Source organism: Crinia signifera, chromosome 5 (assembly GCF_055691185.1).
Source record: "Crinia signifera chromosome 5, ASM5569118v1, whole genome shotgun sequence".
NCBI classification, from domain to species: domain Eukaryota; kingdom Metazoa; phylum Chordata; class Amphibia; order Anura; family Myobatrachidae; genus Crinia; species Crinia signifera.
The window spans coordinates 133,972,219-133,985,732 of NC_139221.1; the positions used below are offsets into that span (position 1 = coordinate 133,972,219).

The 13,514-nt window shown below is 42.8% G+C and overlaps 1 protein-coding gene across 1 annotated transcript in view; it reads right to left on the minus strand.

The window, feature by feature from the left end:
- Window positions 1–337: 337 nt before the first annotated feature.
- C5H5orf22 (chromosome 5 C5orf22 homolog) overlaps window positions 338–13,514 on the minus strand; it is a 77,069-nt gene continuing 63,892 nt past the window's right edge. Inside the window, exon 9 of the mRNA XM_083188078.1 lies at window positions 338–5,669. Within this exon, the coding sequence (XP_083044204.1) occupies window positions 5,537–5,669 (133 nt within the window). The 3' untranslated portion in view covers window positions 338–5,536. The remainder of the gene's footprint in view (window positions 5,670–13,514) is intronic.

Consider the following 13,514-nt stretch of genomic DNA (forward strand, 5'->3'; position numbering starts at 1 on the left):
ACAATGGTAAGCACTTTGAGTCCTATTGGGAGAAAAGCGCTATATAAATATCATTATTATTATTATTATTATACGGAGGGCAACGATTAATTTAACAAACCCACGCATCAAGTTTGGAGTATATGTAGGGGGGTTTGTTTGTTGTTCAAATTGCTGTAGGTATCTGAGGAAGGGACTTAGGTCCTGAAAACGTTAATACCGTTACTGCAATACAGATTGGTTGTCTTAAATGAAAAGTCTCCAGAGTGCTCGTTTTTTGGATCCACTATATATATATATATATATATATATATATATATATATATATATATATATATATATATATATATATAAAAAAAAATAATAATAAAAAAAAAATGTCCGCTGACAGCCCCAATGCTGCACCCACAGCCCCAGGGTGTTTCATGCTGCCCACCGCACACACCTACGGATTAGACCAACACATCGTGGGTGCTAAAAAGGCCCCGTATGAGGTGCAGCTGATGGGTCCGATCCGACAGATAGAGCCTGCAGCAGGTTTAATCTGTAGGGTCCAACCCAATATACATGGGACCGCGCATCGGGTCAGATGTCAAGCACATCCTATTTGGCCCAATTTCTCGGCCCGATACATCGGAATCAGGCGAAATCAGCCCAAATCGATGAAGTGTATGGGCACCTTTAAATTTCACATATATTCTTATTTCTGGGAAAGGAACATAGCCTTATTTCATAATCATTACACTGTGGGAAGTAAGCAGTTCAAACATTTTTTCATGATGTGTACTTTATAATGCTGAATGTAGTTTATATTAAGCTCCCCCTTCTGCACCCAACGGTACACCACAGAAGAACAAAAATGGTTAAAATGAGCACATGGTTAGTTTAATAGAGGAGAGGGCCGTGTGCTCACTTAATTGACATTAGAAGACTGTGATTTCTGCAGCCAGCATCCGGCCAACAAAGCAGTAAAATGATATGGGTATAGGGTGTGTAGTTTGTGCCCCCCGCCCCACTGTAACAATTATATATACGCCAGTGAGTGGGCATAAGTTTGTGTGTAAAAGGTCCATTTATATTTGCATCCATTCAATACAACTGTTGACGACTTCTAGTCTAGTGAGTACACCCAATGGTTTTGTAATTTTATGCCCCAAGTTCCCTCCTTACATGACCTACATACATGCATAATATATATTACATATTTCACCACAACAATAGCCAACAAACCTGTGTGCCATAAGCAGCAGCAATCGGATCCCTGTATGCAGCAAAACACCAAGCTCTGGGTTGGGCACACCAATCTCAAATTGTCAATGTTTAGGAGCACATAGCTCCATCTTCAGGAGTACAGAACTGTACTACAAGGCAGCGGCTGAAGCTTTTTTTTTTCCCAATACAAGTTCTGTTCTGCTCTCTTTATAGGTTCACACAATAAAACGCATTTTATACTGTACAGTGTATCAAACTAATCAGCACAGTTTCTTGGTGCAAATTAGTTTCATCGCATTGTGACTTAACTGGATATTTAATCTGTTCCGATATTTCCGACAGTCAGAAATATCGGCAAACATCTATCCAATGCGGCCATGATTGACCACATTGAAGCCTGTGCAGATTCGACTTTTTGAAAGCACGAATCTGCATGGTGGAAAGTGGCCGTTTTTGACAAAATACAAATGAATTAGACCATCCACATGTATTCCAACTGTCAGAACGTTTCCGGCAGTCGGAGGATTGAATGACCTCCTAAGGTGCATTTGAAAAAAAAAAAAAAAAAACATAATGCCTAATCTTAGTGGAGTTGCACCTGGTGGTTAACTTAGGCCAGGCATGTCCGGTATATTGAGTCTACAATGAATGAGAACTTGCAGTATCTGTAAAGGTGCCTATACACGCTGCGATTTACTGATGCACGCTTCCACGCACATCACACAAAGTATGTGCAGCCTGGTTTTTTTTCAACTAGATTGCATGACAGCATGTATGAGTGGCTTAGTACCTGTTCTGCATGTTTGCTGTTGCTACTGCCAATCATTGTTACAGCAGAATTTGACGCAGTGTTTCCAGCTGTGTCAAACAGTTTGTGCATTTTGGTGCAACCTTTCCCTATATATATCTGACAATACTGGATCTTAATACACAAGGCTTATATATCTGGCCTACATGACAGCATGCAGTAGTGGTCCCTGGATAATATCACCAGGTGAGTGAGTGCAGTAAAACTGTATACACACTATAAGATCTTTCCAATCTGGCTGATTTGAATGAAAATCTGGTAATGTCTGGGAAAACTACAACCAACCATTGCTCCCAAAAGCGGGAAAATGGACAAAAACAGTGGAAATATAATTAATTCTGTTTTTTAAATATTCAGTTTGAGGTGGTGAGATGACATCCAGGATAAAACAGCAGAAAGGCATTCAGAGACACAGCCCAGTATAGCTGAAGATAGCAGGGAAGATAGGTAGAGTTGAGTATCATCCACATACAGATGATACTGAAATCCAAAAGAGCTGATTAGTTTGAGAAAAGCAGAGGACCTAAGACTGAGAATTGTGGTACTCCAACTGATAGAGGTGGCGAAGAGGAGGTGGAATCAAAGAAAGTACACTGAAGATGCGGTTAGATAGGAAGGATGAAAACCAAGAAAGAGCTGTGTCTTTAAGACCTAGGGATTGTAGTGTTTGTATGAAAAGTGTAGCAGCAGAGATCTAGGAGAATAAGTAGTGGCCTTTAGACTTAGCAGTGACCAGATCGATCACAACTTTAGTCAGTGTTGTCTCTGTGGAACGAAAGCCTGACTGAAGCGGGTCTAATAAGTTGTGCAAGTTAAAAATGTGTGTTCAGCCAGTGTAGGCAAGTCTATCAAGTAGTTTGGAGGTGCATTAAAGCGGAGAGATGGGACGGTAATTTGAGAGAGCTTGGGTCAAAATTGTGTTTTTTCAGAATCGGAGTAATAACAGCGTGTTTGAACAATGAAGAAAACATACCAGTAAAGAAAGAGGTTACAGATTTTAGTTTATGGTGGGATGAGCACAGGAGAGAGATTTACTAATTTGTGAGGGTATAGGGTCAAGGAGAGGTAGCAGAGTGGGCTATCCAAAGAGATATATCCTGATCTAATTAGCCCTGAAAATATGTTCATTCTGTGGCTTACTGGGTATATTGTACAAACAAAAACCTTGAAAGCAGGCCTATTTTCCAGCGAAAACAGTGCTGCGGCAGTTAATAACACAGGATTCACTGAACCTGTGTGTTTTCTTGAGAACTCATGCTTTTATCGGACGATCTATAAAAACATTGGTAAAACACAGGGAGAAAAAAACAAATGGGTACAGGGTGGTGGGCCCCAATCTGCTGTCCTACTTTCGACGGTGAAGATTACAAAGCCAAATACCTGTTGCTGGGAAAAAGTATTATCCGCATACCAAAATAAGGAACAGACCAGCAATAGCCTTAAGTAAAATTAAATATATAGTACCTGTAGACACAGTATAAAGCCAGATCCTCAGCAATCATCATTACTGCAATACTCCTTGTAAATACAGATAGTCATGAAGCAATAAAAAAGATAGCAAAGTCCAATGAAAGGAAAGAGTGAGATGACACTTGAAATGAGGGGTAACAGAGGGGTAAGTTGAATGGGCAGGGTTATCATATAACCAACACAAGTGAGCACCCACACAAATAGCTCAGAAGAGAGTCTAAATGCTGCTAGCTCTGAAATTGATAGGAAAGCAGTTTCAGGCATATGAGAGTGTGTATAAATTGCAGGCCCTGTGAACAGGATTGTTGAGCATCAAGTGGCAGAAGTGTAGTATAGAAGATGTATAAGCACTGAAGTGGTAGATAACTAAATGAGAGAGTCATGAAGGTCTAATGGTGCATACAAATTATACAATCCTAGCTACCAGTGAGATCAGCAGCAGCAGGGTGCCTGTATTGGGAAGAGCATATGAATTTACAGATGCCAAGAAGCAATGGCAGGAGTGGGGATGGAAGAGGGGGTTGTTAACGACCCGCGTGAATGAGCATCATCCATCAGTAGAAGCACACTTACAGTCTGATATAATGAATATCGCTCAGAAGGGCTAAATGCATTGCTCATTCTATCGCCCAGTATGTATGGGGGTTGAGTTATTACTGAGTAGCCAAAAACCAGACAAAAATGTGCACTTAAGGGCCCCAATAAACCTGAAAGACATTTCACCCAATCATACAATCTCGAGGGATTGTATGATGGGTCGGTTGCACACAATCGTGCAATGCGTGGTCCTGCGGGTTGGAGGATTGGTCAACTGATCAATTGGGATTGGAAGCCGATTGCATGTGCTTTTAAACACATGCAATCTTTCATTCGATGGGTCAGACGGTGAGGAGGAAGTGCTCTGCAGCCCTCAAGTTATGTGACCTGCACGGAAGCAGGAAAGAGAGGAGTCCACCACTGCTGCTGTCAGGTGCTGTGCCAGACATTCCAGGATGACGAAGAATGCCTGAGGTATGTCGATATGTCTGCTTGAGGACAGGACTGAAGTGCACTGAGGTAAAATAGTTCCTGGTTCAAAAAAAACCCTAGTAAGCCAGCCTCCTATTTAAAAAAAGCTTCAATCATTACAATCATGCAGCAGATGGTGACGGACTGTGAGTACATTGTGTGTCCAAAAGCCACTGAGGACTGCTGGAGATTTAAAGGGAAAGTTGGACACAACCTTGATTGTAAGCAGGTCTTTTTGATGTATGGCCACCTTAAGATTGTGCAGGAAGAGCAGGAGAGGGAATTAAAATGTATAGATGTTTGGAATAAAGATGGTCTGGTGTTCAACTAATTTTTTTGTAGCATTGTATTACCATACACCAACACCAAGAGTCTTGCTGTAAACCTTGCATGAGTAAGGATCCATTGTTTGCCTATTTGCCTACCTAGCTACGGCAGGGGAAAGTATTAAAAGGGAGCATTAATGACTAGCTACTATATGTAAATATATAACTTGAGCATGTACGAAATGATAGTTACATTTAAATATTTGCAGATTCTTTTTTTTTTGTATTAAACATTAAAAAAGGACAGTTATCATATGATTTCCAATTTAGTTAGAACACAAACGCAACATTATAATATGGCTAATGATAATTACTAAATTTAAACACTTCTTTTGCTTTAAAATATTTCTATTTGCAAAGTCATAAACATATAGATAGTTACAGAACTTTAGCAGCTTTCATTTATATTATACCAGTAAACACATACAAGTCTCTAACACCATAGTAGGGGTCTGCTATACAAATTGCACCTCTTATTCACTTATTCATCTAGAAAGGTAAAACGGTTCACACCAGGAATAGAACATGGGCTAAATACGCCTTACTAGCCTATAGTACACTATAGATGTTTTTATAGGTATAATGAAACCTGTCTTTACTATTCACTGTAAATATAAATGAGAAAGAGAATCGTTCTACAGGGCTGTGTGTGGTACTGTATGTCATGAAGTCCTGATGAAAATAATTAGCAAATTCATTCCACTAAACAAAAATGTACCCCCTGGTAAAACAGTCAGACAGAGGATGAGCCAGGAGAAAATTGTAAATGAACATTTAAAGTTCCAAAAACTGAACGAAGAACATCAAGGACTCTTTCTTGTATGAAATCAACTTGTTCAGAAGGACAGTAATCATCTAAACTGGACCTATAAAAAAAAATAAAAAAGGAGGACAATCCTTATTAAATAATTTGCATAACCACAATAAATATAGTACGCAGATACAGTATTAATACGTAAAGAAAAGCCTAAGCAATCAGTGCATATTGGTATTCATGGATTACAAATAAAACTACGCAATTACCAAATTATCCATTAAAGTTTCCCTTACCCTCGTAGTGCTCACACCTACTTTCTTCTAAATAAAGCTTTCAGTTTTCCATCCATCCACCTGTGTGCTGAGCAGACTTCTACAAATGTTATAGCACCTTAACCATGACACACTACATATTTATTCCTTCACTCCAGTCACCAAATTGGTATTACATGCTATTTAGTCATTTCAGCTGTCTTAGGAAATATAAAAGGCATATTAACATTTGTACACCATCTTCAGTATATTCCTGCTGGAGGTTTCTGCTTCTACAACAGGGGTAGCCAACTCCAGTCCTCGAGAGCTACAACAGTTCTTGTTTTCCAGCCCACCTAGCAGGAGCACAGGTGTAGTCATTACTCACTGACACATTTTAAAAGGTGGAGCTTATTACTTCAATCACGCTGTGAGGAGACCTGGAAAGGGTGAACTGTTAATAGTTCTCGAGGACTAGTGTTGGCTACCCATGTTCTACAGCACAGGTGTTTCTAACGGGTGCAACGGGTGTGATACACACGGCTCCTGAGTTCAGGGGGGCCCACACTGCACCAATATATTATACTACCCTCTCCGGAGTCCCACGTTGTCGTTTCTGCATTGCAGACACAAACCACTTGGAAAATGGTTCGCTGCAGCTGTTTGAGTGATTTGCGCATGCACACTGGAGAGGTCACCAGGAACAAGGCACGGGTGCCATGTTCCCGGAGACCTGCACATGTGCAATAGACTGTCATAATGACAGAGTCCACTCACTGCCAGAGAGGAGGCAGCCCGCAGCGGAAACGCCACTCATCCGCGTCCGTGTTCTTCACACATAGATTAAGTGAATTTAAGGCTCATTATACACTATAACAGAAATAATATTGTAAAATAGGTATGTGGATCAGTTATATCATTGCAATTGGTATCATATGAAGGGGGAGGTGGTTATTAGGGCTCAAACAGTGATATAATGATAAGATATAAAGTACTAGCCAATCAGCCTCTGCCTTAAATTATACAGGCTATGTTTGATTGGAACATACTTTCATACATACATACATGAGCTGATTGGAACATACTTTCTCTCACAATTTCATTCATTCAGTTATACTATAGTACTTTCGGAGTTGTAAATGTATTTGTATTTTCCCATATAAAAATACTGTATGTACATTGTGTGTTCTACAATTAGAATTGGTTACTGAATCCATTTGTGGGTATTCTAGTTTAAAATTATGTACTACATTGGAACTTGCCAAAAAGTAGATTCTCTGGAAAAAAAAAATAATCTTTAAATCTCATTTGCATGTTCTTTAAAAGCATTTGAGGTGTCTTCTCAAAGTCTTTGTTACGCAAATCCCTGTAGTGATGTGGTCTACATCTTTATAAGGGTTAGTGCTCAGTAAAATACAATGGAGGTCTGTGGAAATATTAAGTGCAGAGTACACTATACGCTGCAGGGGAGTCTGAGCCTCATTTACAAAAAGTGCTTCCAATGCTATTAAAAACAAGGACAAAGTGTACAAAGTAATAGCTCTCTTTACCCCAGGCTGTGTATTGGATGAGTCATGTGTATGAGTATGACATTTACTGCTAACACACTCTCTCTCTATTCTAGGAGCATCTACTGTACCCGTTCATTTTATCCTAAAGCAGTGTTTCTCAAGACCATAAACCGTTCAACGTTTCCAGGTCATCAGGCAGGTGCAAAGGTGTACTTATTAATCACTGACAGTTTAAAGCTGCGTCTACACATTGTATTTTGACAGCTACCTTATAAAAGGACCTGTTTGGCAGGAAGGAGCCTGCACATTTAAATCTATGGCTGCGTTTACACATTACGTCTTAGCAGTATGCAGTCAAACAGGAGCGGTTTAGCAAGAGGATATATATACACATTCCTGCTGCATCCTGCTAAAACGCATTGTGTAAGCACAATAAACTGAATCCTGCTAAACAGGATCCTGCTAAAACGCAATGTGTAGACGCAGCGTAAAAGATCTATAAGTGGAGCTAATTTGCCCAAACGTGCGTTGTGGAGTCCTAAGGACGGAGTTTGAAAACCTATTGCCTAAAGTAATGAGAAACTAGGATAATTTATTCAAATAAGTTGTTGCCAATAATTTTTGCATATCTATTTCATTATGCTTTCCTCTCTAGGAGATGCCTGGAAAAGAGAAGCAGGCAATGGGGGTGGGACTAACTGCATCATAAGGTCACACCCCTAACAGGAAAAAATAAGGAATTTGGTACTTAACGATAATTCCCTTTCACCGAATCAGCAGGGGACACAGCAGTCATTACATGTGGGGATAGAGTAGGTGTACTGGAGGATTGGCACTTTAAGAAAGTTTTACTGCTGCAGGCTCCTCTCTCCTCTATCCCTACCCAGACCCCAGTCTTAGAAAAACTGTGTCCGAGAGGAGAAGAGAGACCGGGCCGACCCGGTAGGGAAAGGAGCTAAAACATAAACAAAGTTAGTAGACAAGGCACATAACGTGAAAATACTAACATAAACAGTACATAAGTACCAAATTCCTTATTTCACCTACATGCAGCAGGGGCCACTGAAGTCATTACATGTGGGGATATATACCCAAGCTTTTAAGACCGGGCTGGAGAGCCCTGGGGCTCCTGCAACACTGCCCTGCTAAAAGCTGTAGATGAGCTGGCGAAGGTATCAAACCTGTAAAAACGTGCAAAAGTGTTTGACCCTGACCAGGTGGCCGCTTTGCACACTTGTGTCAAAGACACGCCTCTAGCCACAGCCCAAGAGGTACTTACAGACCTTGTGGAGTGAGCCGATACCCCCGAGGGGGCCTTTTTCTGAGCGGAAACGTAGGCCTCCTTTATCGTACAACAGGTCCAACGCGCCAGGGTCCTTTTAGATGCTGGCCAGCCCCTCTTTAGTGCATCATATAGCACAAACAGGCAATCAGACTTCTGAAGATGTTGCGTCCACCGCACATAGGTTTGCAAGGCCCGGACCACATCCAGTGAAGAATCTTCACCCTGTAGAACCGGCACCACGATAGGTTGATTTAGGTGGAAAGCCAATACCACCTTGGGGAGGAAGCCTTTGGTAGTGCGCAGTCCTGCACAATCCCTGTAGAATGTAAGAAAAGGGTACTTACATGAGAGCGCCCCTAATTCAGATACCCTGCGTGCCGATGCCAATGCAAGCAGCATCACCGTCTTCCAAGTCAGTGACTTGAGATCTGTAGAATCCAGTGTCTCGAACACCTCAGATTTTAGAAAAGCCAAAACCACTGCCAAGTCCCAAGGTTCAGTTGGAGCAGTGAACGGTGGCTGTAGATGAAGCACTCCTTTCAAGAAAGTCTGTACCTCTGGAATCAGTGCTAACCTGCAGTGAAAAAATACAGAAAGGGATGAAATCTGGACCTTGATCGAGGCCAGCTTCAAACACGCCAAGAGTCCAGACTGTAGGAATTCAAGGAGGCGCGCCAGGGAGAAAATCGCCTTGGGTGCCTTCCTGGCTTCACACCAACGTATGTATGCCTTCCAGTTCGTATCCCTGTTCCACAATCTGAAGCACCCAATTGTCTCTGAAGTGAGACCTCCAGACAGTCTTGAAAAGAGATAACCTTGCGCCCACCTTGGGATCCCCCAAATGGGCGTAAAGCCCGTCATGCCAAAGGCTTGTCTGCAACTTTAGGCTCTGCTCTACGGGTTGTGGTGGTGGTGGCCGTGGCACCTCTAGCTCCTCTGCCTCTACGTCCTCAAAAGGACGTAAATCCGCCTCTGAAGCGTCCTCTAAAGGATGCCCCTCCACGAAAAGCACGAAAGGATGGTGCAGAGTATTGGCGTTTTGGCAGAGGCGCTGAAGAGGGGAGGAAAGTAGACTTTCCTTGTGTGGCTTGTGCTATAAGCTTGTCAAGCTCTGGGCCGAACAACATGTCCCCAGAGTAGGGTTAAGCCTCTACTGCCTTCTTTATGTCGGCTTCCGCCTGCCAGGAGCGCAAACAAATGGTGCGTCTGGCCAGTACCGCCGAGGCAGACACTTTAGCACCGAATTACGCTACATCAGCCGCTGCCTCACCAGTATAAACGGTGGCATCCTTCATGTAGAGGGCCAGTTGAAGCAGTTCCTCACGAGGTCTGCCGCTTTGTAAACTAAGCGCCAGCTCATCTGCCCATTTTTCCATTGCCTTGCTGTCCCAAGCCGAGGCTAAGGCTGGCCTAAGCAGAACCCCTGCGGTAGTATAAATAGATTTTACCGTGGTTTCAAGGCGACGGTCATGAGCCTCCTTCAACGTCACTGCCGCCGGGACGGGGAGCATGGTGCGCTTAGACAGACGTGACAGCGAGACATCTGCAGGAGGTGGATTCTCCCATTTTTCTCTGGATTCTGGAGAGAAAGGGTATAGTATTTTAATGCACCAGGACAACTGGAACTTTTTGTTCGGCGTTTTCCATATAGTTACTAAGGGTTTATCCAGCTCAATTGAGTCGGGAAAAGAAGGGATTTTTGTAAGAACTTACCGTTCGAATCCCTTTCTCTGATATGGTCCTGGTGACACAGCTCAACATTGGGATGTAGGAGGGTCCGTAGGAGCTAGGCACCTATCCTAAAGCTTTTGGAGGGTAGGCTCCTCCCTTCTGCATCCCAGACTCCTCAGTTCAATCTTTCAAAGTCACTGGAATACATTAACTCAGTACAAACACCTGCACATATTATATGCACAATTTCAAAATAACTTTTAACCATATATAACATGAAACATCATGAACTTGGCATACTTACTGAGCGTAAGGGAGGGATCGCTGTGTCACCAGGACCATATCAGAGAAAGGGATTTGAACGGTAAGTTCTTACAAAAATCCCTTTTTCTCTTTCAATGGTCCTGGTGACACAGCTCAACATTGGGACGTTCCAGAGCCGGTCCTTTGGGTGGGTACGCTCAGGTCTGCAGCTCTCATCACTGCTCGCCCGAATGATGCGTCCTCCGACGCGAACTCATGGAACCTATAGAATTTGGCAAACGTATGAACAGATGACCAAGTGGCAGCCCTGCAAACCTGCTCAGCTGTTGCCCCACGTCGAACCGCCCAAGAGGTGGCGACTGGCCTGCGCATAAATCCTGGCCGGCACAGGCCTACCAACTTTAGTATATGCAAAAGCAACTACAGAACACAACCACCTAGCAATGGACTGCTTAGAAGCAGGCCAACCAATTTTGTGTACATCATACAAAACTAGCAAAGTATCAGTCTTCCGGACACTCTTTACTCTGTCCACATAAATGCGCAAGGCGCGCACAACATCCAAATTTCTCAATTTGTCCCTTTTCCTTGAACCCTCTGGGGGTTGAAAAACAGGCAGAACTATCTCCTGATTTAGATGAAAAGCAGAGACTACTTTTGGTAAAAATTGGGGTACTGTCCGAAGGACAGCCCTATCATCATGAAATATAAGGAAGGGAGACTTGCAGGACAATGCTCCCAACTCCGATACTCTTTTTGCTGACGCCACCGCCAACAAAAATACCAGTTTCAATGTAAGTAATTTAAGGTCAGCCGACCTGAACGGCTCAAAAGGCGCCTTTTGAAGACACCCCAGAACCAGAGATAAATCCCATGGCGCTACTGTTTGCTTGAAGGGAGGTTTCAATCGAGAAACCCCCTGCAGGAAGGTCTGTACTTCCGGTAACAATGCTATCCTTCTTTGGAAATAAATTGACAAGGCCGAGATCTGCACTTTGAGTGACTGAAGGCCTAACCCAGATGAAAAGCCATCCTGCAAAAACTCCAGCAATTTAAATCGCGATGTGTGTGACTTCTGCCTTTCACACCACCTAATATAGGTCTTCCAGACCCTATAATAATTTGCAGAAGATACTGACTTTCTAGCTTTAATCATGGTATTAACCACAGCCTCTGAGAACCCTTTGCTCTTCAAGATGGCGGTTTCAACAGCCAAGCCATCAAATTTAGCCGAGCTGAATCCAGATGGTTGAACGGTTCTTGGTTTAGAAGGTCTGACCTCAGAGGTAGACGCCACGAGTCCGCAGACAATCTCTGAAGCCTCGAGTACCAGGACCTCCTTGGCCAATCTGGGGCCACTAAGATCACCGGAATTGTCTGGGCCTGGATCTTTTTCAACACTCTTGCCAGCATTGGAACTGGCGGGAAGACAAAGTAGATTCCCCTCCCAGGGGATGGTCATAGCATCCACTGCTTCTGCCAGTGGATCTCTCGTCCTGGCATAGAACCTGGGCACCTGATGGTTGAACCTTGATGCCATCAGGTCCACATCCGGAGTTCCCCATTTCAGTGTAATTTGAAGAAATATTTGTGGGTTCAGACTCCATTCTCCTTCCAGCAGCTCCTCCCTGCTCAGGAAGTCGGCCTCTATATTCTCCACCCCTGGGATGAATATCGCTGACAACGCTGGATCATTCTGTTCCGCCCACAAGAAGATCCGGGATACCTCCCACATAGCCAGCTTGCTGCGTGTGCCTCCCTGGTGATTCAGATACGCCACAGCTGCGTTGTCGGTCTGAATCCTTAAAAGGAGCCCCTATAATATTTCTCCTGCCAGGAAAATCACCTTCCACACAGCCCTCAGTTCCAGGATGTTGATCGGCAAGGTAGACTCCTCCGAGGTCCATAAGCCCTGCAGACGCAGGTCCAAGACTACTGCCCCCCAGCCCCTGAGACTGGCGTCGGTAGTGACTACCAGCCAGCTCCAGGACTGCAGAGACCGACCCCACTGAAGGGAATCCACCTCCATCCACCATTTCAGGGAAGACCGAGTTTCTTTTTTTTTTATTTGAGTCTTTATTTAATTTTTTCATAATACAAAACAAAACAATGACATTCTTTTAAAAACAAACTTTACATTTCATACATACATACATACATGACATTTTCTACAATCACTGCACATTGCTTATCCTACTTAAGATATTGTGGCTCTTCTGTTAGGGAGTTTTGATGGGGAATATGGAGAAAAGGGAGGGGGGGGGGCGCATCAGGAGACCGAGAGCTATCTGGGGACATTGTATAAGGATAGAGAGTATTATACCATCCCGTTTCCCCGTCTGCTTTTTTCTGGATAAAGGTGTGGTGTTCCATCTGTTTACACGGAAAGTACAACCAGAATTTCGAGGGGTGGGATATTATTTGGAGTGGATATGGTACTAATTTATATATATTTTTGGTTTTGTCTAACCTGAACATCTTACTTGTCTGTGCAACGTTTACTCTCCCAATTCCTAACTCTTAAAAAAAATTTGCGTAAATCACCTCTGATTAAATAGCCGTTATGAAAACAGCTTCTTTAACTGTGAAAGTGGATATATATATATATAGAAAATTTTTTTTTTTTTTTTTTTTTTTCCCTTTTACCTTCCTTTTTTTTTTTTTCTCTTTTTCTTTTCCTTACTTATTATTAAATATTCTTATTATTTCACCCCCGTAAATTTATACCATTTAGATTGGTGCCATGGGTGCCAAATATCGTGAAATTTGTGGAGCTCCCCGTTAGAGGCATAAAAGTATTTTTCATGTTCATATATTGTGTTGACTAGATTAATCCATTCTAAAAATACCGGTCCCGTTTTAGCCATCCAGTGACGTGCAATTATCATTTTGGCCGATGCCGTGAGGTTAATTAGAAGAGAGCGCTGCTCTCTAGATAGGTGTCCGACTTGCCATATCCCTAAAACCATTTC